The sequence below is a fragment of the Drosophila ananassae genome, chromosome XL (assembly GCF_017639315.1).
Source record: "Drosophila ananassae strain 14024-0371.13 chromosome XL, ASM1763931v2, whole genome shotgun sequence".
Lineage (NCBI taxonomy): Eukaryota > Metazoa > Arthropoda > Insecta > Diptera > Drosophilidae > Drosophila > Drosophila ananassae.
The window spans coordinates 8,898,022-8,925,980 of record NC_057931.1 but is presented as its reverse complement, the minus strand read 5'-3'; the positions used below and the strand labels follow the sequence as shown (position 1 = coordinate 8,925,980).

The 27,959-nt window shown below is 40.2% G+C and overlaps 1 protein-coding gene across 12 annotated transcripts in view; it reads right to left on the bottom strand.

Moving 5' to 3' along the window:
- The window catches only part of LOC6504766 (amyloid-beta-like protein), a 53,402-nt gene that overhangs the window by 10,009 nt on the left and 15,434 nt on the right, over window positions 1–27,959 (bottom strand). For all 12 annotated transcript variants that reach the window (XM_032453135.2, XM_014904325.3, XM_032453136.2 and 9 more), the window contains exon 3: window positions 10,397–10,567. In XM_032453135.2, the coding sequence (XP_032309026.1) occupies window positions 10,397–10,567 (171 nt within the window). The remainder of the gene's footprint in view (window positions 1–10,396; window positions 10,568–27,959) is intronic.

The window sequence follows — 27,959 nt, the reverse complement described above, 5'->3', positions numbered from 1 at the left end:
ATGATGCTGATGCATGTCAAGTCAAACTGAAAACCGAAACCCCAAAGGCCTCCTCTGCTACTGCTTCTTCTTCATCCTCCGCCCCCCCATCTGCCACGCCTCCCTGCACAATCACCCACCATATTCTGGCCAAAACACACCCACACCCACACACACTCATATCTACACCCAAGTCTTGGCAGAAGGCCTTCTGCTGTGGTCATTCCATATGCTGCCAGTGCATAAAGCACATAATAGCACAGTGGACACTCGATGGGATGGAATGGAGGGGTTCTACTGTACTCCATTGACACTCATACAGGGGGGTGGGGGAGGGATTTAAGAGATAGCTGGAGGAGTGGTTGCAGTGGCAGTTGGAGAGGTAGAAGGTGGTTTAGGCCACTTGAAGAAATTGAAATGTTTGTAATTATAAAGCATGTTTTTATACCCTTGCAGAGGGTATTATAATTTTGGTCAAAAGTGTGCAACGCAGTGAAGGAGACATCTCCGAACCTATAAAGTATATATATTCTTGATCAGGATCACCTCCTGAGTCGATATAAGCATGTCCGTCTGTCCGTCTGTCCGTCTGTCCGTCTGTCTGTCTGTCTGTCTGTCTGTCTGTCCGTCTGTCTGTCTGTCCGTCTGTCTGTCTGTTTCTACGCAAACTAGTCTCTCAGTTTTAAAGCTATCGAGTTGAAACTTTGCACACACCCTTCTTTCCTTTGCAGGTAGTACATAAGTCGGAACGGCCGGGATCGGTCGACTATATCCTATAGCTGCCATATAACTGATTGATCGGAAATGTCATAACTTCGTTGTTTTTCAAGTTAGAAGGTTGGGACTTTCTATGGATTCTTATTTGGTCCAACTTATACGATCTGCCAAATTTCATAAAGATCGGTCGACTATATCCTATAGCTGCCATATAACTGATGGATCGGAAATGGCATAACTTCGTTGTTTTTCAAGTTAGAAGGATGGGATTTTCAATGTATGCTTCTTTGGTCAAAATAATTCGATATGCAAAATTTCATAAGGATCGGCCGACTATATCCTATAGCTGTCATAGAACGATCGAAATTGGCATAACTTTGGTGTTTTTTAAGTTAGAAAGATGGGATTTGGTACAGATTACTCTTTTGGCAAAATAATTCGATATGCCAAATTTCATAAGGATCGGCCAACTATATACGATCCGCTACATATCTAATAATATAAGATGCGTGGCGCCACCTAGCGGACTGCGACTGAACTGCAAGGGTATATAAACTTCGGCTCCGCTCAAAGTTAGCTTTCCTTTCTTGTTTTTTTTAAAAAAACAAGGTTTGCAGAAATCTCATATATTTATGGCTTTATGGTAGTTATTTGTTTTTTTGCCTGTTTTTTATATAGTTTTGTAACTAAAATCATAATTAGCAAGTCTTCTTAGACTAAAAACTAACTAAAAAAGCACAAAAGTAAGCAAAACCTTACAAAAAGCATGCTTTTTTATTAAAAAAGACTTTTGCAAGCAAGTATTATATATTTTAAGCTTGATAATTAGTTATTCTTGCCTATTTTTTATTGAAAATATATTTTTATTTTATAATTAAAAGATTAATAAACAAGTCTTCTTGATGAAACCTTTGCCAAAAAAAAAGCCTAAAAGCATTCTTTTTAGTTAAAAAGTAATACCAGGAGTAGTACCAGGTATCATAGACCATTTCCCGATAAACGATAGACATCAGAAACTTTAAAGTTAAATTATAAAACCATAAACTGACAACCTAACCGCAGCGGTCAGTGGCGTAAATTTCCCATAAGCCATATCCCAGATAGCCCATTCGTCCTGCCCCCCCAGGATCTGTTTTGGGAGTCCTGGCGTGCGTGCCAGTGACTTGAAATAAACCGCACAGGATGGCTTTAAAAATAAAGAAATGTGCGTGGGTTTTTCGGACATCATGTCATTCACACGGCCGAGTGCCTGACCAGAACCAGAAGCCGTCGATGGTCGCAGGAGTATATAAACGTGCCACGAAGGCCTGAAGGATACTACTCGCCCACACCCACACCCACTCCGCCCAGGGGACATGGGTGGCGTGGAAAGTGAGACTCACTTTCGTGGGAGGGTGGAGCGGTTGGTGCCTTCGGGGCTAACAGGCTAAGCCCCATCCCGAGAGCCATATGCCTGGCCTGGCCTGGCCTGGTCCCGGCTCGTGGCCTACTCTACCCCAAAGTCCTTTTCGTCCTGGTGGCTGAAATGTGTGTTCGTTATACTTGGCTTAATCAAAACATATTCAACCGAGCGTGAGGCTGTTTAAGTGGCTCGCTTGAGAGAGTTTGCCGCAAATACGCGCTACCCAGGGCTGCCCCGAGAGCTTGCCACAAGTTATTGTAACAGCATTTGATTCTTTTGTTTCAGCCAACACACACACACACACACACACTCTATACAAACACACTCTCATTTATATATTTAGCCAGGATTCAGGATGAGGCAAGCAAATTTAATTGTTTAAAATTAGCAGAGAGGAGCAGAGGAGGATGGAAAAAAATATAAGAATAAAATAGAAAAATCATGCATCGTTGCATCGCTCTCCAAAAGTCCTTGTTTCTGTAATTTTGTTGGCATCTGTGTGGGTGGATATTATGGTGTCTGTGTGTGTGTGTGTGTGTGAGCGCTAATGACAGACAAACAATTAAACTTGACATTTCGCAATTGTTTCCAACACACACACACACTCTGAAAATATGGGATCACCATTGTTTGCTGCCCGTATCCTTGAGCAATGCAATTAGACGCTTCTCGATATATGGAAAGGATACAGGATACAGGACATGAAATGCCGCTGGCCATTGTTATTCCCATGTCCTTGCATTTCGCTAAAAAAAATTTCGCTACTAATGACCAAAGAGTTATATAATATAATGGGATATAATATAATAAATTCTAATTTTCTCCAATGAGATAGTCCTTCTTAGTCCCATATCCCATTATTTGTAAGCTTCTATGACAAAAAATTAACCCTTTAAAGGCAAAACAAAAAATGTCCCTTTGACCGCTTGTTCCCAAATTAATCCATTATATTTCATTATATTTAATTATAGTTACAATTGCCCAACCCATTTGTTTGGCCAAAAAAACAATTAAAATGTTTCACTAAACTGTACATAAACTGGCTGCTGGCTTTTTCAATTGCCGGATAATTGGATTGGCTTATTGAGCAAATGGTTCTCCGCTAATAGGCTGTGAAAAACAAAATACGGGAAAAAAAAATGTATTTCGTCCTTGTTAATTGCAGGACAAATTGTGCGGTTGGTTGTCCACTTTTTGAAAGTAAATTGTTATCCAATTTGTTGAATCGGCGATTTATGGGTGTATTGAACAGATATGGCCCGGAGACATCGGTTGGCTTATTTATTAGCTTGTCAACTGTTTTTGGCACACAGCTTGATCCTTTTTGGGCTTATCCTTTGTGCTCTAGAGTGTCCTGTTTGTTCCGATCGAAGCCAAATGCCAAAAGCCACAAGCCAAACAAGAAATCCAGTTAAAAGCGGAAAAGTGAGTGTCTGACATCCGCATGACATCTGTATCCGGCTTACTTTCAAGGATAAAGTGAAGGATAAAGGATGAAGGATATACGATATGAGGAGCTAGCTAGGAGGCAGGGTGTGCTCTGTCTGTCAATGGATGCAAAATGCAAACAATTGAGTCTCCTGTGTGGCAGGAGCGGTAAGTGGAGCGCGTTATTGAAAATGATTTTTTAATGTGCCACTGACATCGTGCCACCTCAGCTTCCACTTTGCATTTTTTTTCCTGCCCCCCTAGGGGCTTCAAGCTCTAAAAAGTGTTTTAATTTTAAAGGAAGCCCAAGCCTTTTTGTCACAGGCCACACTGCGTATACGTTATGTATACAGTAGAGAGTAGAGGAGGCAGGAGTATAGGAGTCCTTTTTCGTGTCATTTCAGTTGGCACTCAGGTTGGCCTTCGCGCGTGCCCCGACACTGTTGACATTGAAATTGTAAAAATAATTTTCACATACGCCCACCCCTTATACGGACGACAGGACGACAGGACATTAGGGCCACAAAAGGCCAAACGTTGCTTAGTTGTTATCCTGCGGCTTCTCTACTTTCTCTTTGCTTTTCTCTGCTTTGTTTTCAGTTTCAGTGAAATGGCCAGAAAAGCAAACACACAAATGGAAACAGAAACAGAAACAGAAACAGAATAGCAGTTCAAGGTGCGTGTCCAACGTGTGTGTTTAAAGATCGAGTGACCTACCCCGGGGCCATGTCCTTTTTCTCCTCCCTCTCTCTCTCTCTAGTTATAGTCTCTGTCTCTGTCTCTGTGTCTGTCGGAGTAACATTTTAGGATAAGCTGATACGTACTGAACGCCATAATGCCGTGTAATTACGAAAGAGAGAGAGAGGTAGAGAGTCCTTCCTTCCATGGCAACAAAATCCCAGGACCTGTTTGCGTATGTCCTTTCGCCTTTATGGATTGGCTTTGTGTGCTTTGGCTGCTCATTTGATTACGCCAGGACATGGACATGCTGGTTAGTTTGCCATTCATACCGCGATATGAGCGATCTCTTCATCTAATTGGCTGTTATGCCATCAAATAATCCTTTAATTCTCAAGGATTTCAAGCAATTTTTCTCTTTTAGTTTAGAGACAGGAAGGATACATAGTGGAAGGAAGGATAGACCACTACAGAGACCCAGAAATCCCCCAAATGGGACGCACATACATCACCTTTAATGGGCATTATGTGTAAGCAAGCATTTAACTCTAAATGTCCAGCAACATTACAAACAATTGAATTAGGGGACTGGTCTGGCCACCAGGACCTGGCCCCCAGGACCTGGCCCACAGGACTCTAACGCTCTGGCCTGTGAACTGTCGACTGTGGCGAGGACTCGTTTTCAGGTCTCTCAACTCTTGGCGGTGCAATTTTGCAGGCATTTAAGCGAGAGCCCATTTGTTGTCTCTCTGGGTGGGTGGGCAAAGGATATATACGAGTATATTTAGTCCTGCCAGTCCTGCCAGTCCTCCCAGAGAGATGAGCAGAAGGGGGGGAGGGAGGCTAAACTATTTAGCGACTAAACTACTTTTTGCCTGTTCAGTGAATTTCAATGCGGCCATTATGGAGGCGCCTCCAGCACCAGCCACCATCCATGCCTCGTCGTCGTAAATATAGTTCGTCCTGATGACGTTGATGGTGTCCTTTAACAGTGAGTGGCCAACCAACCTGTCCTGCCAGCCAGATCCTGGATGGGGTCAGCCAACTACAAGCCTTTGCTTTGTCGCTTAAATGATGCGCAAACTATACATCCTGATCATTTCCTGCAATTATCCTATGAGTACTGATACTATGTATGTCCTGTGCATGTGTTTGTTGAGCTCTCAAAGCAACGTGTCTATATAAAGGCAATTGCAATGGCCAAGTTGGCACTCGAAGCGCATAATTAGCGCATCGAGCTAATAGATTGGCTAAATTGTTGGCTCTGAGCCCAAGTGGCGAGTGTGAGAAGCGTGGAGAGAGGCGCTCCACCACTGACAAGTGCCAAGTGCCAAGTGCCCTTTATGAGAAGCGTGGAGAGAGGCCCACGCCATAATTCGCACTAATATGCCCATAATTGATCGATCAGAGCCGAGATGATGTGCCAGTTTATATAGAAATCTATACCAAGGACCAAAGACTAAGGACCTAAGACCTCTGAAAGGACAAAACAAACACAAACACACAAACACAAGCACAGTAACTCTGGGGAAAATGGTTTTCGGGGCTAAGGGGAAAGGCATATTCAATTACAAGCCTTCCTAATTAACGTTCTGGTCCGCGGTTGGCACGGCCCTCGCCCAGTCACTTAATGAGATTTTCCACCAAATGAGCTTACATTTCCACAGTCCACCCCCTCAGTCCTATCGAATTGAATGTATACTTAATTGAATTTAGATGCGATTTATGTCTGCAAAATGCAATTTTGCCGCATTAATGCCCCGGCCCACACAAGACACATTTTGGCCAAAAAGCTGATTTCTGTTGCCCGGTTTTTTGGGGAGGCAACAACGCAACAACTCAACTGGCTCATCAGCAAGTCTCATTTATCATTATTAATGTGAAATTTTCACGAATTTTTTGGCCAAAATAAAACAGAATCAGAATCAGAACCAGAGACCCAAAGCCAGAAACGAGATTTCCCTATCCATGCCACATGTAATTTAACTCATTAGCTCAACCAAACAGGGCTTTTTGGTTGGGTCTTGAATGGTTTTTCCCCTTTTAGGATGTTTGGGTGTTTGGATGGTTGGGTGGTTGGGTGGTTCGGTGGTTCGGTGGGTCACTCGAATAAATACGAAACTCGCAACATTTTGAAGCTTGACACCGCAAGGCAAACACCCCCCGGAGCTCCACTCCGACGGCAAATTAATTAATTTCCATTTGAATTGCAGAGTAAGCAGGACTCTCTCTCTCTTCAAAACCCAAAATCGAAACAAAAATCCCAACAATTTGCTTCAAAAAATTATAAAAAAAAAATAAATACAAACAGTAAAAATAACCAATTGGGTGGAAGGATAAAAATAAAAGGATAACAGAATATAAGATAGAGGGAACAAAGGGGGGGGGACAATGAAGCGCTTTTAATTAATTTCTTTCAAGGTGAAACCAAACAAAAATGGCCGACAAAAAACCACAAAAATGTGAAGAGGCCGAGTGGTCGAGCAAAAAGTGTTGCATACTTTTTCGGGCCCAGGACTGTGATTTATTTGCGGAACAAGCGGAATGAAACGCGTAGAGTGCGCACTTTTCAGCTCTATTTTTTCGTTTTTTTTTTTTTATAGTTTCCCCCCCTTTTTTCCAGCGTCTGTGGAAAAAAAAGTGAATGCCAAATAGCCAAATTTGAGTTGAGGCCAAAAAATGTTTAAGGTGCGACTTGAACGCCACGCCCACTGGCCCCAAAAAACGGGCTTGACATTAATGGAGAGCCAGCTCCCTACCCCCTAGGATAGGGGCGTGGCAGTGGGCTGGGAGGCGGGGCCTTCGTTAGTGGAGCCTTGATGCCAGGATTTGAAGGCCTTTCAGGAAAACGCAGTGTCCGGTGGGATAAACGGATGCTAAACTGCGTACTAGAGCTAGAGATGGTCAGTTTATATCGATAAAGTTTTCGATTATATATCGGACAGGTGTTTTTGGGAAGATAAAAGAAGGAAACAGAATCTTAAAGATCTTTCAAGTCTGTATTTGAGTTTAAAATGATTAAGAATTATATTTTAGAGGAACATAATTCATTTTTCTTAAGATTATCTTTTCAAAACCGATAACTATCGATTAATTCAAGGGATTTCTTGTTTACTATCAGTATTTTTATTTACCGTAATAATCAGATCAAGGATGGTCAGTTAATATCGATAGAGATATCAATTACTTATCGGATTTATACTTCCCAGAGAATATTCTGAGAAATAAGATAATCTTTAGAGTCTATAAGGATCTGTATTAGTTTCTATTGAAGCTAAAAATGATTATAATTTATAAACCATTCATAAATTATATGTTTTATTAAAAATCCCTTTATAATCGATAACTATCGATAGTTGTTTAATTACCAATTTACTTTAAAACCCCATTTAAAAACCCTCCAAGCCAGAAACTTTAAAACTTAACATGATTAGAAACAAATCGTGGCTGTGACAACCTTTTTTGATGTATTTTTCAGCAATTTATGTACATGTATGCATTGGAATCTAAAAGCTCTTTCGTATAAATTACGCATACGCCATGTTGGGGGCCAGTAGTGGGCCAACAGTGGGCCAAAAAAGAACCCATCTTAAAGCCATCAAACACATCCGAGTGCTGCTGCGGGCTCTCTGGCTTAATTACGATTTTATTGGATTTTATTTGGAGTGAAGCCGGCGGCGTTAACGGGGGCAGAAACATCAAAAACATTGCCACCGACATAAATTAAGCATAATAAATAAATTACCATAATTATAAAATGTGTGAGCCGAGTGGTATGGCACTGGCAGTGGCATCCACACCACCACCAGAATTACATGAAATATTAAAGCAAAAAAAAAAAATATTTATATATCTTTAAACTCTGGCCCCAAAAACCAAAACTGAAAAAAGAGAAAAAATCTCAACAGACAGCAGAGGGGGTTTTTCGGGGAAAACAAAATGCAAATGAAAAACCAATACAATATTTGTCATTTACATACAACATGCGTGGAAATATTGTAGATGTGTGTGTGGGTGTGTTGTTTCGATTTATGTTGTGGCAACAGCAACAGCAACAGCAACAGCAACTGCAGGCGACAGCAGGATACTTGAATCCTTGGGAGTAGGTGGGCGGCTCAGCCAGAATTTGCATGTCAGAATCAAATGCGACAGTTTTGACAGCTTGCCGGGCTCATTATTTGCATACAGATGATCGTAATGACGTCGATGGGGCGATGGGCGATGGGCGATGACGACGATGAGTTGCATGTGGCATGTGGCAAGTGGCAAGGGTAACCTGTGCCCTAACCTCTGACCTAACCTTAAACTCAAACAACAACAACCATACAATGCCTGGACAAATCATTTTCAAATCAGTATTGAACTGAATCTCCAAGCAGACCCATAAGCAGATTTCACATTTCTGAATGATTTATATTCAAAGACAGTGAGAGAAAAGTGTGGTTTAAAGTTTATTAATTTTTTTAATTAATAGAAACTTTAGAAGTACCGGGTATTATATAGTAAAGAGTGTAAATATTCTTCTTAAAAGCTTGAAATCTTTATTTTGTGAAAGAGAATGCCTAGAAAATACCAAGTCTTCTAAGAAGTATCGGATATGGTATAGTTTTTCAACCTTTTCTTTAATTTAAATATTATTTATAGACAATTAATGTTTAGTTTAAAGTTTATTCAAGAAGAAATAACTTGAGAAGTACCAGGTATCATATATTTATTTGTGTTTTGAAGAAAATTAGAATGTCTTCTTTAAAGAACTCTCCAAAGTAGCAGGTATCATATCATTATGACAATATAAGTATATTTTTATAATACTAAACACTAGCTATTATAATACCAAATATTACTAACTAAATACCAACTAAAATACCAAAAATATCAAGTACTAACACCTTCTAAAACAAAAAGAAATGTATCAGCTATCAAATAATTTCAAAATTAATTTCTTTTTCCTCAAAAACTCCACAAATTTCTCTCGCTGTCTCCGTTTAGGATGTATTCCCAGGTAGATTCCAAGCATAATTAAATAACATGAAGCTAACAGGATAATTAATATCTCGCTTTCCCAGGAGGGCCGCCCTGAAAGCTCCCAGCACTTACAAGATGTAATTTCATCATAATTCAATAGAGGCTGACTAATTTCGCCATTTTGTGAAAGGATGAAGAGTGAGTGGGTGCTTATCCCTAATTGATTCAATCAGAATCGGATACATTTCTTTTTTTTGTTTTAAATTCAGAGAATCAGAGTTGAAAGATGGAGATGGAGCTGGGGTGGCATGCCACATGTCAGTATCGATATCAGAGCTCTGATTTTTGTTCTGAGGGGCCAGAGGGGCCAGTGCCATGTCAATATTTATCAACTATTATTGAACATTTGACGATGATGATGATTACCAGCATGATGATGATGAAAACAAGGACAACAAGGACAACAAGGAGTGCAAAAAAAAAGCTTACATTAGCCAGGAATGGCAGGAGCAAAAATTTAATTAAAAAAGCAAAAAGGAAACAGGCAGGAGGCTGGTTGGCAGGCAGGACTATGGAATGCCAATTTATGACAGCGACGACAAGGACACCCAGAGGATATCTACCTATAAACAATATACATACAAGCATATACATATCCTGGCAGCATCCTTGCCAGTACATAGGACAAGACCAGAACCGAACTCGGACAAAATGTAAAAAGCGAAAATTAATGGAAAATTAATTAAGTGTCGCTTAATGTTGTCTCAATGTAAACGCTTTCAACGCAACGCAAATTAAATTGTTGATGGCAGCCGGCTACCCCCTTGTCTTTTTTCTTTTTGGTGGCTGCTTTTGATTTATTGGTTTTTTCTTTTATTTTTTTTAAATAAAATATATATGGAGTGTACTGAGGAGGCTCAGTTGAGCGTTAGTCTGGGCCATAAAATTACATTTACAACAGAGAGTGAGTGAGTGAGTGAGTACCCCCCCCCCCCCTTTTGCCAGCTGACCACACGGCGTATGCGCAATCTCGAAACGAAACTCTTCCATATGCCATTCTGGAGTGCAATGGAAATTGCAATTTTTGCAATGCGGCTTCCCAGCCTTACTTTGTTGGCTTTCTGTGCCTTTCAATTCAATCAAATGCAAATAAAAAAAAAATGCAAAAAATGAGAAAAATAAATGGGAAAAGAAATATAAAGAGGTAGATGGTAGAACCGCACTTACCTTCTTGCAGTAATCAAGCAAATCCATTTTATCACGCAAACATGTGGCTCCGGTTGTCTTCTTGGTGAGATCCGTGACCCAGCGACCCTCCTCGGAGAGGTATTGCGGCTGGTAGACCTGTCCGGCTTCGCAGAGTACGGCTATCTGGGGCTCCCATCGCGGTGAGGCGGCCTGCAAGGATAACAGAAAGGATACACATAAATTAGTTGAAGAAAACTGTCTCACTTTTCAATTATTTATTTGAAAATAATTGGTTTATGAAAAGCAACAAGTATGTGACAAAAACACACAAATTTTGGTATAAAATATTTGCTTAAATATTAAATGAAAAGTTTTTAGATTTATTCTTATTTCCTGTTTTGGGTTTTTTTTTTTGAAAAGTTTTAATTGACTTGCCAGCTAGTGGGTGCCTGTAACAAGTTGTCATTGTCAGAGGAAGCACAAAATCAACAGAGATATTTCGAGAATTTCAATTCCCAGCCAAGAGACAACAGTGCGTATGCGTAATGTGAGGTTAAGGGGGTGTTCGAAGGGGGTGTTGTGGGGGTTAAGAGTGTGAGTGTGAGTGTGTGTTGTGTTGTGTAGAATGAGGCCTGAACAAAGCCAAAGACAAGACAACAACGCAACAAACACCAAAACATCAGACAAAGACAGGCCGAGGCACATTAATCATACGCCACGTTGTACCGACACAGCCCACATTTCAAAGCTTTGTTCGCTTCAGTCCTCTCTCTCTCTCTCTCTAATAGGATAGTGTTGTCTCTCTCTAACGGGATGACAAAGCTATAAAAAATGATGGCCACTAAAGGGGGCAGCAGGAGGATGGCAGAAGGATGGCAGGATACCAAGATGTTCAAGCCAGGAAATGGCCAAAAAGAACAATTAATGGCAGTCATTAGGAGGGGCCAGAAGGAGTAGAGAGAGGGGCGTGGCAAGTGCTGAGACCAGCGATTGCTTAAATGCTTCATTACCACATGACAGGGCCAGGACATGCGAGAGGGAGATCCTGCCGAGGGGGAGGATCCTGCCGAGAAAGCGAAAAGCGATGATGATGAATGTCTGGCCAAATTATGCATAACGGTATCAATTGATACATTGATTGATTGACGTCATTGTGGCCCGAAGGATAAAGGGCCAGCAAGGATAATGGGAGGACTAACTAGGAGCCAGAAGTATAACCAAAAGGGAAGTGGCACTTTCTAACCAAAAATCGTCTACAAAAAAAGAGAGATTCTCGCTTCTTTTCTTAGACTTTAGATTAATTCAAGTAACTCCTTGTTTCTCTCAGTGTTTAAGCCACTTAGTAGTTGGCCAAGAAGGATGAGGCGTCCCAGCTACTTGGCCCAGAAGAAAGAAAAGACCGGCAAAGTGACTGAATTGCCTCCCGAATCGAAAGACAATGATGGGCAATCAAAGCGAGTTGTTTGCCAGGATGAGATAAAAAGGGAGTCCTTTTTTTGCCATTTTTTTCCATTCTAGCCATCTCTTTCAATCACTGTCTCTCCCTCTCTTTCTCTCTCTTTTTCTGATCTACCAATTATGAGCTGCAACAATGGCCGAGTTGGCTAAAATCCAGAAGGCTTAAATGCTCCTTCCTTCGCGCCAGCAATCAGAGCCTCCCAGAGACTCTGTTCTGGGTTTCCTTTTTGTTTTTTTGTTTTTTGGTATTGTCTGTTACCCCCTTTTGGGCCCAGACTTCTGCTGGCTGTGGAATAATGAAAATGATAGCCATTTACCCCCTCAATCAATTGGTCTTGGGAGCGAGAAACAATTAAGCCAATTAAGACTATAGACTATAGACTGTGGTATTTTTTGGTTAAAAGTCTCTTGATTAATTGCCATTCTTGGTTATTGGACCTAATATGAATATCCTTTGGCAATGGAATATATTTTATTGATTGGCCAGGTCAGGCCAGGATGTGCCAGCACAGGATACTTCAGCAGGATACTTGTAAAAACTTCATTAAAGCCAACTTCCGGTTGCCAGGCAGCACTTGAAATATGCATTGGATTTTAGCTTCTACTTCATGCTTTTGGGCCAAAACTGTCAGTCAGTCAGTTTGTCAGTTTGTCAGTGTGTGTGTGTATAAGTGTGTGTATGAGTGTGTGTATTAGTGTGCGTGTTGAACTATTTCAAAAGTAATTAAGTTGCCTAAAAGGCGCCAACGCAGGCTCGACGCTTGGCTTCCCGTTTTGTTTGTCAGTTAGTCCTGACACAGGCCAGGGGGTTGGGGGGAGGTCCAAAGGATTTTAAGCCAAAAATCATAGAGGCTAGAGGGGGTAGAGAGGGGGTTAGAGCTGTGTAGTGGCAGGATTTAAAACGCCACAGCAATTTTTCCAGGCAATCTAATAATTCAAACCGAAAAACAACAACATACTTGGGGCTTGCCCAGTGTCCTTTTCTCTCTCTCTCTATCCCTGTTAGAGTGTGTGTCAGTGTGTGTGTGTGTGTATTAGTGTGTATCCTGTATGTGTTTGTTTATGCAGATTTTGTTTGGCTTTGGGCCCGAGTCAGGATTGCACTTGTTGTCAGGATCCTGCCGCCCTCCAGTCCTCTAGTCCTCTAGTCCTCCAGCCTGCACTTGTTTGCAAAAAACACCAACAACGGCATATGCCAAACAATCCTGAAAGGATACCACCCCAACAACCGGGGGGAGGGGTGGTCTAACAAGGGGGGCCAATAATAATGTCGCCAGCCATGGCAACGCCAACAAAAGCGACGAAAAAAACACAAATTTTTCAAAAAAAAAAGGTGCAAAAAGCACTCCCCGACAAAAAAACACACACTAGTTGCCAGGATATGGCTGGAGCTTTGGTCCTGGCTATGCATGTCCTGCGACAATTATGCGGAATATCCCTCTCATCTTTATTTTCCGGCTAATGAGCATAGGGATCAGGGTAAGGGCAGGACCTTACAGGACTCCAACTACCAGCTATGTAGTTTATAGAAAAGTATGCTTTTTGAGAGTTTTTTTAATTGGGTATTAAAAATAATTAGTGTGGGTTTTTTATTTTTTTAATTAACAACAAACAACTGTTAACTATTAATAGAATTTTGCAATTTGTGCTTTTCGTTTATATATTTTTTATGTATTTTATATTTAATCTTTTATTTATAATCTTAACACAAAAACTAAAGAAAATATCTACAAAAAAATAAGAATTCATTTTCTTTCGAGTCTTTGAGTTTAAAAATAATTATCTTTTATTTCTTTCAATATTTTTTAAGTTATAAAAATGGTAAATTGAGCTATTTTTCTAGTAAATTATAAATTTTTCAGATTTTTTAAGAATTATTTTAGAAATTATAAAACAACAAAGGAACTTCCAAAGCATTTTCATTAAAAAAGAACTAAACTAGGTACTAAAAAACGTACCTGATTAAAAATAATATTAAAAAATAGTTTAAAAGAATATCAAAGACATAAAAAAAATCATTTTTAAACTCAAAAAACAATAAGATCACCCCCTGTGTTTGTTTTTTGGTGGAAATTGTGAACTTTTCGGAATGAAAATTGATGAAGGCAAGGCCTGACAGTTGCAGTTGCCACCCACTGGTCCCCTGACAGTCCTTACGCCCACTCTGCCCCCACCCCACTGCCACCCCCTTACTGCCACCACCCCCTTCGCGTAATGATCCTTTGGAAAAATGGAAGAAAGTAATGCGGCGAAAGGCAAATCAGAAGCCGCCAAAGTGACAGGCGACAAAAGGAAATTGCAGCGGCAATCTGTCAGTGGCGTCGTCAGAGGTGTTTCCAAAAGGGGGTGGAGCACTGGGGGGGGTGGGAGTGGTAGGTGGTGCAGGACATCCAGGATGACCGAGTGCAACAGCCAAACGCTGGTTGTTGTGGCCACGCCCACCAACCAAATCCAACGCCCAACGCCCTCTCCTCCCCTCCCTCCCTTTGACTTCCGTTGGCTGCTGCCGGTTGGCTTCCTATTTTTCCTCTTCCTCTTCCGCCTCGCCCCTCTCTCCTCTCTCTCTTTTTTTCACTCTTCCTCTTCTCTGTTGAAAGGCAATCATGGCGGCATCCCCCCCGCCCCCCTTTGTAACGACGCCCCTGTTTGCTGAACAAGCTGAAAGGGCGACAAATTGTAATCAAATGCACGCACGACTGTGTGTGTCTCTGTGTGTGTGCGCCCCCAAAAGGGGCGTGGCTAGTTGTGTGTGTGTCTGTGTGTGTGAGACAGGTTTCGCCCTGGCTTGTTGCCCGGCCAAAAGGAGCGGAAAAACACGCTTAAATGACAAGGCACGAGGGGCAGGGGGAGGGCAGTGGGCAGTGGGCGCCCGAGGGGTGGTTGAAAAATAGTGGAAAGCCATTGATTAACTGGCAGGGGGGGGCGAGGTGCTGCACAAGCTATTGGAAGCTCATAAAGCTGCCGAGTAATTGGAGTTTCGATCGCCGCCCCAAAAAGTATGCAACCGAAATGGAACGGAAATGAAGACAACGGAAGCGGCTGGCAAGAGGAAGAGATAGAGATGATTTTATGTTGAAAAAAATAATTGTTTTTATTTTTAGGTTTTCTTATTTTAAATATTATTATATTATTATTATTTCAGTAAATTAATTTTTGGGAAATTATAAATGATACCCGGTACTTTTCTGTTAAAAACTTAATTAAAAAGCCTTCCAGATGTGTCTAAAATTGTAATATATTTTATTTTTTACGCTTTTTTACTCAAACAACAATTTAAAAATGGAAAAATCTCCATTATTATCTCTATTTTCTTTAAAAAAACACATATCCTTTTCAATACTCACTCCAAACTTATCAAAATCGCCTTAAAATTCCCCTTAAAATTTCCCTTTCCCCCTTACCTTGATAAAAAATCCTCTAAGACCACATTCTTCCTCATTTAATCCCCTAATATTATTTATTTTTATTTTTTTTTAGGTATGGAAACCTAAAAGTTTTCGATTTAAAACTCCAAGTTGCCTGAGAAGATGTGGGGCGTGGCTGGAAAACTGAAAGCCAGAGGCGGGGAGGAAAGCAAACCGGGTAGTAAGTACTTCAGGGGCTACTTATAATGGCCAAGAAGGCGGGGGGGGAGGGAGGTGGTGGCAGGACCTGAGGGGGGCCAATCCGGAGACGACAGAAACACAATTATGTTAATGTTTACTCGACCGTAATTAACTCAAATTTATGATATTTTAATTTCGCCCGAGCGGGACACTCGAGAGTCCTGGGCAGGAGACCAGGAACAGGACCAAGGACCAAGGACCAGAAAGATGGCAGAAGCAGAAAAAAAGGAAGAAAAGCGGGAAAGCGAAACAAACAAAAGAAAATTGCGTTATAATAACACACGTAAAAAAAAGTTACCTCCAGAGTTGAGTTTTTTATTTATTTTTTTTCTTATTTATTTTTTTGTTATTTTATTTTTTTTCTTATTTTTTTTATGCTTAATGTGATTTGGAGACAAATAGAATTTTAATGTAAAATAAAACATATAATTCTTCTAGAGTGACTTATTTGGAAGAAAAGAAACTTTTCAAGTATTTTTTTTTTTATAAAATCTTTTTAAAAAGAAACCAAATTTTTCATAATTATTTAGTTTTTTTTTTTTGTTTAAGGTTATGTTTTGAATTTTAAAATACACTTTTTGGGGCTACCAGAGACGTGAGGTTCTCCAAGGGGGGCCTCTCTACACGTAGCAAGTCCAAAAGAAATAAGAAAAAAAAGGAGAAAAAAAAAAGAAAATGCCAAAAGAAAACAAATTGTGAAAAATAGCCACAAGCTAGGTGGTTTTTTTTCCAAAGGGGGGTACTAGTGGGAGGTGACATGGGTGTAGAACTAGAGGGGGGGTTCTCCTCTTTTTTTTTGGCTAAGTAGCGTGTCGCTTGAAGTAAGTCAAAGTTGAAAATGAAACGTTTTCTAGTTATCCCTCCCTCTCTTTCCCACAGCTATGGCCCTCTCTTTTGCACGCTCAATAGACAGAGACAGAGACAGAGAGACAGAGCTATTATTTATGAGTTTTCTACGTTCGTCCGTGTGTCTTTTTGTGAATTTTTCGCTTTCTGCCATTTAACTTTTTTTTTGCCAATTTTTTTGGCTTTTTTTTCGTTTTTTTTTTGTTATCCTGTGTGTGTTTCTCGTTTGTTTGTGGCTCAATTTCGAGTGTCAGGAGGCTCTGTTGTTGCTGTTTTGTTTTGTTGATGATGACTCAGCACACTGAGCCCGAAAAGGGGGGGCAGCCATCGTAGTGTCTTTGGGCATTTGCCATGAAAATTTCCCAGCCCGGACTGGCCTGGATTGGCCTGCTTTTCCTTCAGCATTTTCTTTTCCCTCTTTTTATTTTTTATTTTTTTTTTGGATTTTGAAGCTAAAACGTGCTTGAGTGTGTGTGTGTGACAGTGCATATGTGTGTGTGGGCAGTGGCTGAGGCTTAAGGGGGTTACTAGTTCTACTTATTGACACATAAATGGTTAAGAAAAAAGTAGGTTTTATTTTATTAATTTTTTTTTTAATTTCTGAGAAATAGCTCCCCCCCTTTTGAGAAGAAAATGCAAATCAAAAGAAACTCTAAAAACTTTTTTGGTTTAAACTTTCATGATTTTTCTTGCTTCTATGGCTGTCTCTTTCGCGCTCACAGGTGAAATATATATCAGAGATGCTTTGACAGAACCATACACATGGCAGACATGTTCAGACACGCACACGAATACGCATACGCATACGGATGCAAATGGAAATTAATTTTGTGAAAAGTGCCTGCAAGTATGCAACACACAATTTTTGCCAAGACAACTTGATGAGAGTGTGTATCTCCTCCATTTTGTTTTTTTTTTTGAAATAAAGTATGTGTGTGTGTGTGTACAGGACTTCCTAATTGATGCTGCTGAAAGCACTTTTAATTACATTTGCGGGAGGTTCCTGGGAGCTACAGGCTAGGAGAAAAAAAAAATAAAAATATATATATAAAGGGGGGGACACCATCATCATCGTCAGTGCATTAATCATCATTCTGCTGCTGCTGCTGCTGCTGCTGCTGCTGCTGCAGGAGTTTCTCCTTCAATGGCATTTTCAATTTCAATTTCTGCACTTTATATCGAACTCAGTGATAGCTGCACCCCCTACAGCACTTCTAATTGATTTAAAGCACTACCACCCCCCCTTGAACTCTCTTCAATTATCCAACTTTTGGCCCCAAAACGAAATTACTCAAGTTTTTCAAGCTCTCACTTGCATAATATTTGATTCCGACTACTGAGTGTAGACCCCCCCTCCTTCCAGCAGATAATTCGGGTCAATTTTTGTCCACTTCTAAGTGCCCGCTCCCCCCTCTCTTTTTATCAGACGCCTCTGGTACTGTTCATTACTCGTCGATTTTCTGCAGGTTTTCCTCAATTTTCTTCAATTTTTATTTTTTTTTTTTTGGTACTTTTCCATTTCATTTCCCTGGCAATGGGATTTTCCTTTATTTTCCCAACGAAACAGCTAATTGAGTGAATGTCGGAAAATGGGGGGGAAAAACTGGAAATGGAGTGCGTTTAATGGCTCGAGATGACAATTGAAAACTCGTTTGTGAAGGTCCTCGAACCAAGGACTCGAAGGACTAATAGATTTTTTTCAAAAAGATATAGTCTAATATTGGGGAAATTATGGATTTTTGGATGAAAAATTAATGCTGAATCAGCGAAGTAATCAGACCAAATTACATAACAAAAAAAGGGACAAAAAATAGAGAGAGAGAGATAGAGAGAGAGGCAGGTCCTGGCCAACAACATTTTAATCCTGGCCACAAATTGCTGAGGCCTAAAGCCCACTACGTTCGATAATAAATATGATTAATTTTAAACAAAAAAAAAAAAATAAAACTAAAAGCCTAATGGCCACACTAGAGGGCGAGAGAGAGATGGCCATAGTTAGAGAGAGACAACTAGACACTGACTAAGTACAGTTGGCCACAAAAGTTTTTTTTTTAAAAGGCACTGTTTGGGTCTAAAATGCAATAAAGTCGGGCCGAAACAAAAAACTAATCAACAAATTATGGCAGTAAAGTGGTTTTAAAAGCCAAAAAGGACTAAAAAGGACCAAAACACAGAGAGAGCAACAGAGGGAGAGAGAGAGAGATAGGTAGAGTGTGCCAGAATGAGAAAGAGAGCTAGGAAAGATGAAGTTTTGAATTCTTTTGGGCCACCATTGCAATTCAATTAACTGTGAAAACTAATTAAGTGACTCCTGCCCTGCAAGGATGCAAGGATGCAAGGATCCAAATACCAAATACCAAATACCAGGCCTAAGGACATGTGTGTGTATATAAGGATGTGTGTGTCCTGAAGATTGCATGTGTATATTGCTTGCATACTTTTTGGCATAACTTTTGGCCTCGCCTCGACAACAAATTGAAATTGGAAGCCAGCCTTTTGCCAAAAACTGAACAGAAACAGGAAGCACTGAAAGAGAGGGGGGCGGCAGAAGAGGGGCAGGGAGGTCCTGGGGCAAGGACTCGTGCGTGTTTCAAGATGGCGACTTCGACAACACTTGGAGCTAATGGCTGGCACATCCACAAGGCGCTCCGGAAAAACTTTTTCCACCGCCACGCTCCAACTGACAGCGACTACTTCCACTTCCCCCCACTACCCCTCTAGTCTCCACTGATATCCTGCGCCATCCTTCGTCCTTAACTCCTTTGCTCGCATTCATTTTAATCGCACAAGCAAAAGCTTTTTCAATTTGTTGCTCCAAGGAGCTGAGCTAAACTCTCTCTCTCTATCCTTCGGATACTTTGGTATTATGTATCTTACCTAGCCAAAAAGATACTTAATCATCGGAGCAGTATCCTGCATCCTGTATGTCCTCCCACTCTCTGTTAGTATGTGTGTGTGTGTTATCCGGTATTTAATAACGAAGCTTCGAGCTGAGCAATAAAAACAACAATGAACAGCCAAGAGCCAGCAACAAATTTGTGTGCATAATTTATGCCCTTTTCAGAATAGAATTTCCCAAAAAAAAAAAAAATACCATAAAAATAAAGAAATAAATTCAAGCAGATTGGAGTTATCCAAAGGGGGCACAATGGAGGGGGGGATTTCATCTGAAAATACCAAAAAAGTATGCCAAATATTCATTTGTTTTGTGGTGGAAAAGGATTTTAATTTAGGGGATTTTTTGGGGGGAAATTTTAGGCAAGGAATTTAGAAGTTCTGGCTTTGGGAATTAAAAAGGGAAATTTTAGGAAACAGAAATCTACTCTGCATATTTTTTATTTCTTTTAAAAGAAATAAATTTCTACTTTTAAAAAAATCTATATTTTTTTTATAAAATCCTTTTCCAATTAAAATTTCCTCTCTCTCTCTACTTTTAATCCCTTTTTGATTGATTGCCCCCCTGACCCCCTTTTTCTTCTGGAAACTGGAAACTGGGAATCACTTTGAACTGCTGAACATGCAGGATAATTGCGACCACAACAACAACAACAAGCAATGGAAGCCAAAAACTGAGCAAGGACTCCCTAAATCCCAGCCAGGACTTCAGACTTAAGAGAGGAGGGAAAGGGAAATAAATCGCAGTGGCTTTGATAAGCGTCGATTTAAGGCGTCGGAGCATTCTGGCACACTCATTACAGTCGGCCACTCAAACACTCAAACACTTACTAATACCAAGACACACACATAGACACACACACTGACACACACACACACAGATAGTCACTAATACACATGCAGAGACTTAGGGCTTACGAGCAGAGCAGATAAATGGCATGATTGAATGGCGGAGGTTGGGGCAACTAGGGGGGGTTCTAGCTACCTAGTTCATTAAATCAGCTCAACCTCTCAGTGCCCCCCTCCCCTCCTAACCCTACTTCAGAGAGAGAGGGGGAAAAAAAAGAAAAATAGGGACCCCCCCTACCTACTTTTCTGACTCGTATTTCGTATTTCTTCTTTGCTTTCTTGTTACGTTTTTCTCATTATTTCGCTTGCTTTCCCCGCCACTTTCTCCCTCCCCCACCCCCTCTGGAGTCAATGAATGTGTTCATTCGAAAGTGCACTGCCAGAAGGGGGGAAAGTAAAGGGAGTAAAGGGCGTGACTTACGTGCATAAATTACAAACAGAGCGCAGTACCCGCGAACGGCACACGGGGCGTATGCGCAATTTCAATTCAAAAAAGGCGGCAGAAGGAAAGAGAAGGAGATGGCAGAGTGAGAAGAAAGGTTGACAGGGACAAGGTGTTGGAACACACACACACACACACCGACACACACACTCCTACACTGACAGGTTTGCAATTTAAACTTTTTCCCAGACACAGGATCCCTGGTCTCCTCAAGAAGATTAGCGGCACTGGGGAATGCGAATTTATGACATCGCCTACGCCGACTATGACTCCGACTCCGACTCCGACTCCGATTTCGAATCCTGCCAGGATCAAAGCCGAAACATTTTAATTATGTGCAACGAGAGGACGTGGCTGGGACAGGACAGGACACGACCAGGACAGGACAATAGACAATAGACTAGAAATCGATACAGATTAGTCCTTGATGGCAATCGGGCCGAGCATTGTCTCTTCTAATTGCTTGCACGACAGGATAATCGAAGGATTACACACCTCAGGACCACTCTGAGTGGATAAGGCAATTAGGGAGTCCTGTGCGGCTTTCCAGAGTGTCGGGTATCGTATTTCTAGGATTTCGTTCAGAGCTTCTGGCTACTTTTCTTGAAGGGTTCGAAACTTGGAAGAAAATCTTGAAAAAATTTAAATAAATATTTTGTTGTCAGATTTTGATGCAGAATTGCGGGGAATCGATGTACAAATCGATTAAGATATTCCGCTTAAGAATCGGATGAGAATTAGCAGAGATATAGCCACCGATAGGGGTCCTAGATGGAAATCCAGGATACCGCAAGGGGTTCCATCAGAAAAAAATGAAAAAATTTCAAAAAATATTTTTTTCTCAGATTTTGATGCAGAATGGCGGGGAATCGATATACAAATCGATTAAGGCATTCCGCTTGAGAATCGGATAAGAATTGGCAGAGATATAGCCACCGATATGGGTCGTAGATGGAAATCCAGGATACCGCAAGGGGTTCCATCAGAAAAAAATGAAAAAATTTCAAAAAATATTTTGTTCTCAGATTTTGATGCAGAATGGCGGGGAATCGATATACAAATCGATTAAGGTACTCCGCTTGAGAATCGGATGGGAATTGGCCAAGATATAGCCACCGATAGGGGTCCTATGAGGAAATCCAGGATTCCGCAAGGGGTTCCATCAGAAAAAGTTGAAAAAATTTCAAAAAATATTTTGTTCTCAGATTTTGATGCAGTTTCATGGGGAATCGATATACAAATCGATTAAAGTATTCCGCTTGAGAATCGGATGGGAATTGGCAGAGATATAGCGACCGATAGGGGTCCTATGAGGAAATCCAGGATTCCGCAAGGGGTTCTATCAGAAAAAGTTGAAAAAATTTCAAAAAATATTTTCTTCTCAGATTTTGATGCAGAATTGCGGGGAATCGATATACAAATCGATTAAGGTACTCCGCTTGAGAATCGGATGGGAATTAGCAGAGATATAGCCACCGATAGGGGTCCTATGAGGAAATCCATGATTCCGCAAGGGGTTCTATCAGAAAAAGTTGAAAAAATTTCAAAAAATATTTTTTTCTCAGATTTTGATACAGAATGGCGGGGAATCGATATACAAATCGATTAAGGCATTCCGCTTGAGAATCGGATAAGAATTGGCAGAGATATAGCCACCGATATGGGTCCTAGATGGAAATCCAGGATTCCGCAAGGGGTTCTATCAGAAAAAGTTGAAAAAATTTCAAAAAATATTTTTTTCTCAGATTTTGATGCAGAATGGCGGGGAATCGATATACAAATCGATTAAGGTATTCCGCTTGAGAATCGGATGGGAATTGGACAAGATATAGCCACCGATAGGGGTCCTATGAGGAAATCCAGGATTCCGCAAGGGGTTCCATCAGAAAAAGTTGAAAAAATTTCAAAAAATATTTTGTTCTCAGATTTTGACGCAGAATGTCGGGGAATCGATATACAAATCGATTGAGGTACTCTTCTTATCGATAGGATGGCTATTAGGGAATATATCGCACTATCAGTTGGGAAGTATCCTGTTTTCGAGGCCACCAGGATTAAAATGGAACTGTTTGCCAGGATAACTTGTCGGATGAATTAATAAGGCGGCAGTCGTTCGAATGTGTGGCAAGTTGGAAAGTTAGGGGGGGGACTTAAGTTAACTTTTGAATAAATATTAAGTTAGGTGGAGACCCATAAATGCTAAATGAATATCGAAAATCGATAAAAATCGATATGCAAAGAGCCGTTCCCAGGCTGACTTGCAGGGGGAGAGAGGGGAGAGAAAGGACCAAAAGGACGAAAGGACCAAAAGGACGAAAGGACCAGGGATTGTCTGACGATTGCAATTACTGAGGGCGGATATGGCGCCTCCTTATGGTGCCTTCCCTTTTCGCCATCAAGGACTCCTCCGCCTGCTTCCTGGAGGAGAAACGTCAAGCAAATGAACTTTAATTAAATTCTTCATATGCTACGGCGTAATTTTCATTTTTCTTTCCATTTTCGAGAGTGTCCTGGTGTGGGTGTGGGTGTGAGTGTGTGGCAGGTCCTTTGCCATTCATATCCTTGCTGCTGATTTCTTGGGCAATGCCATTATAAAATGTGGTTGGAGCGAAGTGCTAAATGGATTTTTTTTTTGGGGCGAGGGCGAGGCTTTGTCCTTGAGATGGCAGGATACTCCCAGGACCTACATAAGTGTGTGTAAGTATGTGTGGCTACTATCTCCATCTCTGTCTCACTTATCTGCATCTCTCTTTGAAATTTGTCTCAGTGTATTGAAATTCTAAGCTTTTCAATGGAAATAAAATAAATTAAAATCGCTTCTTTGGAGTGTTTATTTTATTCACTTTTTATTTTCTTTTTTTTTTGATGAACTTTCCCGTTAACTTTCACACCTCTGGCAGAGCTGGACCACCCCTGATTTATTTTTTTTCCCCCCTCTGAAGCCCCCTTCAGCGCCACCTCTGGCTTATTCTTATTTTTTTTGGTCAAAGGTCAGAAAAGTTTTTTCAAGCGTCGCTCGGTTGTCACCTTGTGTCCTGTGTCCATAGCAGGTCCTGCCATGGACCAGGTCCTGATCCTGTGAACCTCCACACCCCTCCCCCCCTCCTCATTATGCACACAATCAGAGTGAGAGAGAGAGAGAGAGTGGGGGGGGGGGGGGTAAAAAACAAACTTCATTTTGATAAAAGTAAACGAGCTTCATTTTCGAGCAAAAAACTAAACAGAAACTTTTCCAGCTGCGCTTGCCAGAGACCCCCCCTACCAACTGTTGTTGCTTTTGTCAGCTTGACGCCATTTTGTTTTCTTACTTTCTTACTTAACCCACTCCCCCATCCACCTCCTGACTCTGCCCTTTTCCACCAAATATTTCTGCATATTCTGCAAAAACAAAACAAAAAAAAATATTAAAATGAAAACGAGAAAGAGGCAAAATGTTTAAAATTAGCACAATTAACTTTAATTGACGTAATTTTTAGTGACGCCTGGCAAGGGTTAAGGGTTGCCAGGACAACCAGAGGGGGAGGTGGTGTACTGGGCTTAGTTAGTTAGTTAGTTAGTTGGTCGGGTGGAGCGTTAACAAGTTCATAATGGCGAAATATGCAATTTCAGCTTTCGGACACTTTTCAAAAGGCATCCAAATTACACAGCCAGCGACTTTTGTGGCAATTCCCCAAAGTTCAGGTGGCTCAGGGATCCGAGAAACAAGAGCGAAAATAAGGGCTAAGAAGTGCTAAGCATGGCTTATGAAGCCCCATTCAAGATGAGAACTAAACTAGACTCTGAATAATGGGCTTAAGGAAGCAGACTATTTGTTAAATGGCTTTCAGAAATAAGATATTAAAAAGAAACAAAAAAAATAAGTTAAAATAAAATAAAAGAAGCATTTAAGCTATAAATGATTGCAGAGTAAGTCGGGAATTAAAAGGAATCTTTGATTTTTAAATTCAAGTTTCTTGAACAAAAGGACACGTCATGTTTTAAAAAAAAAAAAATTGAAAAAAAAATATCACAAGAAAAAAAAGTAACTACAACAACAAGAAACATTACAACAACATCAATATTACAACAACAAAATTTAAAAAAAAATAAAATATTAAAACAAAATTACATGAAAAATACAAAAATTCAGGCCACTTTAAGTGTCACCTTTGAGAATCGAGGAGGAGGGCGCTATTTTTTAAAATAAATATTTTATTATTATTTTTATTAATTTATTGAATTGCTAACAAATTAAGACTATTTTGGCCATGTTGTTATACACCAAAATAACGGTAAAAATGTGCTCTTTATTACCAAGCGACTTCTTGGCGCCCATAAAAGTAGGCAATGAAAATAAGAATGTTTATATTTTAAGATTTTTAATTTGTAAAAAAACATTAAAAATTTGTGGAAAATTAAGTTTTTTAGCCTATATACCCGGGCAGCTAACGGTAAAATTATATTTCACAGTTATTTAGCAGATTTAATAAAATTATAACAAAATAATATAAAAATTTAAATAAAATCTATGAGAATAAAGATAGGCCTTCACTTTCTGTCTCTTTCTAAGCCATAACTTGATTGTTATCGCAAAAATCGATATCAATCGATATCGAAATGACTTGTCAGGGCTGAAATTTGAAATCAAAGAATAGATCCCCTGCCAAGCGATTGGAAGGGAAAATCCTAGAAATGGAAATCTACATCAGGCGATTGCATTTTTCCCAACAACAAAAAAAGAATAGAAAGAAAAGCAAGAAAAAGAAAGAGAAGGAGGAGTATTAGATAGAGAGAGACAAGAAGCTCCGCCATTGCAGCTTAATGTGGTGTCGCCTTGTGTCATTCTTCGTGCTTTTGTTTCCGTTCGTTCGTTGTCTTTGAGGCATTGTTACTCTCTTCCCCCACTCTCTCTCTCTCTCTCTCTCTCTCTCTCTCTGTCTCTGTCTCTTCTCCCGCAGCTTCTTCTCCTTCTTATTCTTTGTCTCTACTCATTCATTAAGCATTTCGAATGGCTTTCCTTGGATTTGCTTTTGTTTTTTTGTCCTGTCTTGTGATGTCCTGTCCGCCTTCGCTGTGTCCTTATGCTCTATTGTTCTTGTTGTAATCTCTAAAGTCTGCATTACTTCAAATCCACAAAAAAAAAACAACAAACAAGCTCTCAGAAGAAAAAAAATATAAAGAAGAGTGCCAAAGACCAAAAAACATCGCGCTTTTTAATAAAAAAATAAATACAAAAAAAAAGACACGTAATTTCCTTTCTTTTCCTATTTTGTTGTCTTTTTTTTATGCTTATTTCAGGGCTGGTTAACGGGAATCGGGAGGGAGGAAAAGGAAGAGCAAGGGGGGGAGGGAGAGGGAGTTGGATAAGGAGAAAGTGGAAAAGGAGTTGGGGAGAAGGAAAAGTGGCGGAGCAGGAAGTTTACTTTGTCGCAGTGTCATTTATTTTAGCATTTTTGTAGCTGACATTCCTGGAGGTTTTTTTTAAGGATTTAAAGGATAAAGGACTTGAAGGGATATAGATTATTGTGAAATATGTCTAACATCTCGTTAGACAAGCTATAGTCTTGTTTTTAGAGCTATTTCTTTGTAATACTTTGAATTCCAATCTATTTCCTTTGAGTTATCGATTCGATATCGATATATATCGTTACTTAAACTTACTTAAATGAAAGTATTTATGAGATTCTTTATCTTTTCTTTACATTTTTTGTTGTATTTTGAAATCTCCATATATTCTAATCACTTTCCTAGGAAATATCGATATTAAATCGATAGATATCGTTACTTAAACTTCGTCCAATTAAAACTATTTAGTATTATTATAAGAGAAGTGGTTCTTTATCAGATTCTTTATCTTTTTCTTTATATTTTTCATAATACTTTAAATAGTACAAATATTTGAACCTTTTTCCTAAGAAATATCGATATAAAATCGATAAATATCGTTATAAAAACGTACTCTTCTGAAACCCCTTTAATAATAAGATTATCTGACTTGATCTCCTCTTATTAGATTGAAAGTATAAGACCCCCTTAACAGATATCAGACCCCCTTTATCTTTATTTTTCTATTTCTTTCTCTCTTCTCCCTCTTTATCTCTATCTCTCTCTCTTTCTATATTAAACCCTATTTGCTTTCTTTCGAATCACTTCTAGAGGAATATTGTAAATTATTGTAATGAGATTTACAAATAATCCTATCAGAGACGAAATTCGTTGGTAGGGTATTAGGTTGTTGTCCTTATTGTGCCTTCTCTTGTCGTCTTCGTCCTAGTCCTTCTTAGCCTCATCCTCGTCCTGCTCGTCCTCGTCGTCGTCATCATCATAATCGTTAGTGCCCTCTCTCTCGTCCAAGCTGTCGCTTCTGTCGCTTCTGTCGTCCTGCCCCCCACATCCTTGGAGATCCTTCGGAGAGCATCCCCCTTGTGAGTGTGCGTTTTTATGACTCTTATCTGGCGTTGTTGTTCCACATCCACATGTCCCCACCCTCCCCCTACCACCCCCTTCGTTGAAATTTCCACTTTTGCATTGCATATTTCAAGGCGCAATTTTTCGTGTCAATAAAATAAAATCGATATTCCTCCTTGTTGTTCTTGTTTTTATTTTTTTATTATTTTTTTTGGCAATCTTCTGAGTTCAACAACTTTGTGCCACATACGACAGAGTCGTCTCAGGATTCAGGAGACGAAGGACTCGAAGTGAGGGAAGGACTCTTCTGTAAATGCAGTTGAGGGAATTGCTTTTCTTTGGCACAGAAGTGTCCTTGCAATTAAACTTATAATCGTGGCGAGTTGCCCCCGGGGAGTGTTTTGTCCTCTAACTTTACCTGATTTACTGCCAAAGAGTCCTGAGTCCTGCGTCCTGAGTCCTGCCATCCATCCCTCCCTCGTCATCTCTCTGGTAAAGTTTTTGGAAAAGCAAGGAGTTCCTGGCAAACAATGTTCTAATTAAGACATTGAAACCCTGCTAACCCACAAAAAGCAGTAGCGGTTGGTGTTGGAGATAGGGGGGGATAGGGGGATGAGGGGGTGGGGGAAGGATATATATCCTGGCGAAGGATGGCCAACAAATTAAAAGGATATCAAAGTAAATTTGAAGCGTATTTCAAAGTACCAGAGACTGGGGGGGGGGGGAGGTTGCTTGGAATTTTCATTTTATTTTCAGTTTTTTATACCCTTGCAGAGGGTATTATAATTTTGGTCAAAAGTGTGCAACGCAGTGAAGGAGACATCTCCGACCCTATAAAGTATATATATTCTTGATCAGGATCACCTCCTGAGTCGATATGAGCATGTCCGTCTGTCCGTCTGTCCGTCTGTCCGTTTCTACGCAAACTAGTCTCTCAGTTTTGGAGCTATCGAGTTGAAACTTTGCACACACCCTTCTTTCCTTTGCAGGCTGTATATAAGTCGGAACGGCCGGGATCGGTCGACTATATCCTATAGCTGCCATATAACTGATTGATCGGAAATGCCATAACTTTGGTGTTTTTTAAGTTAGAGGGTTGGGAGTTTCTACACATGTTATA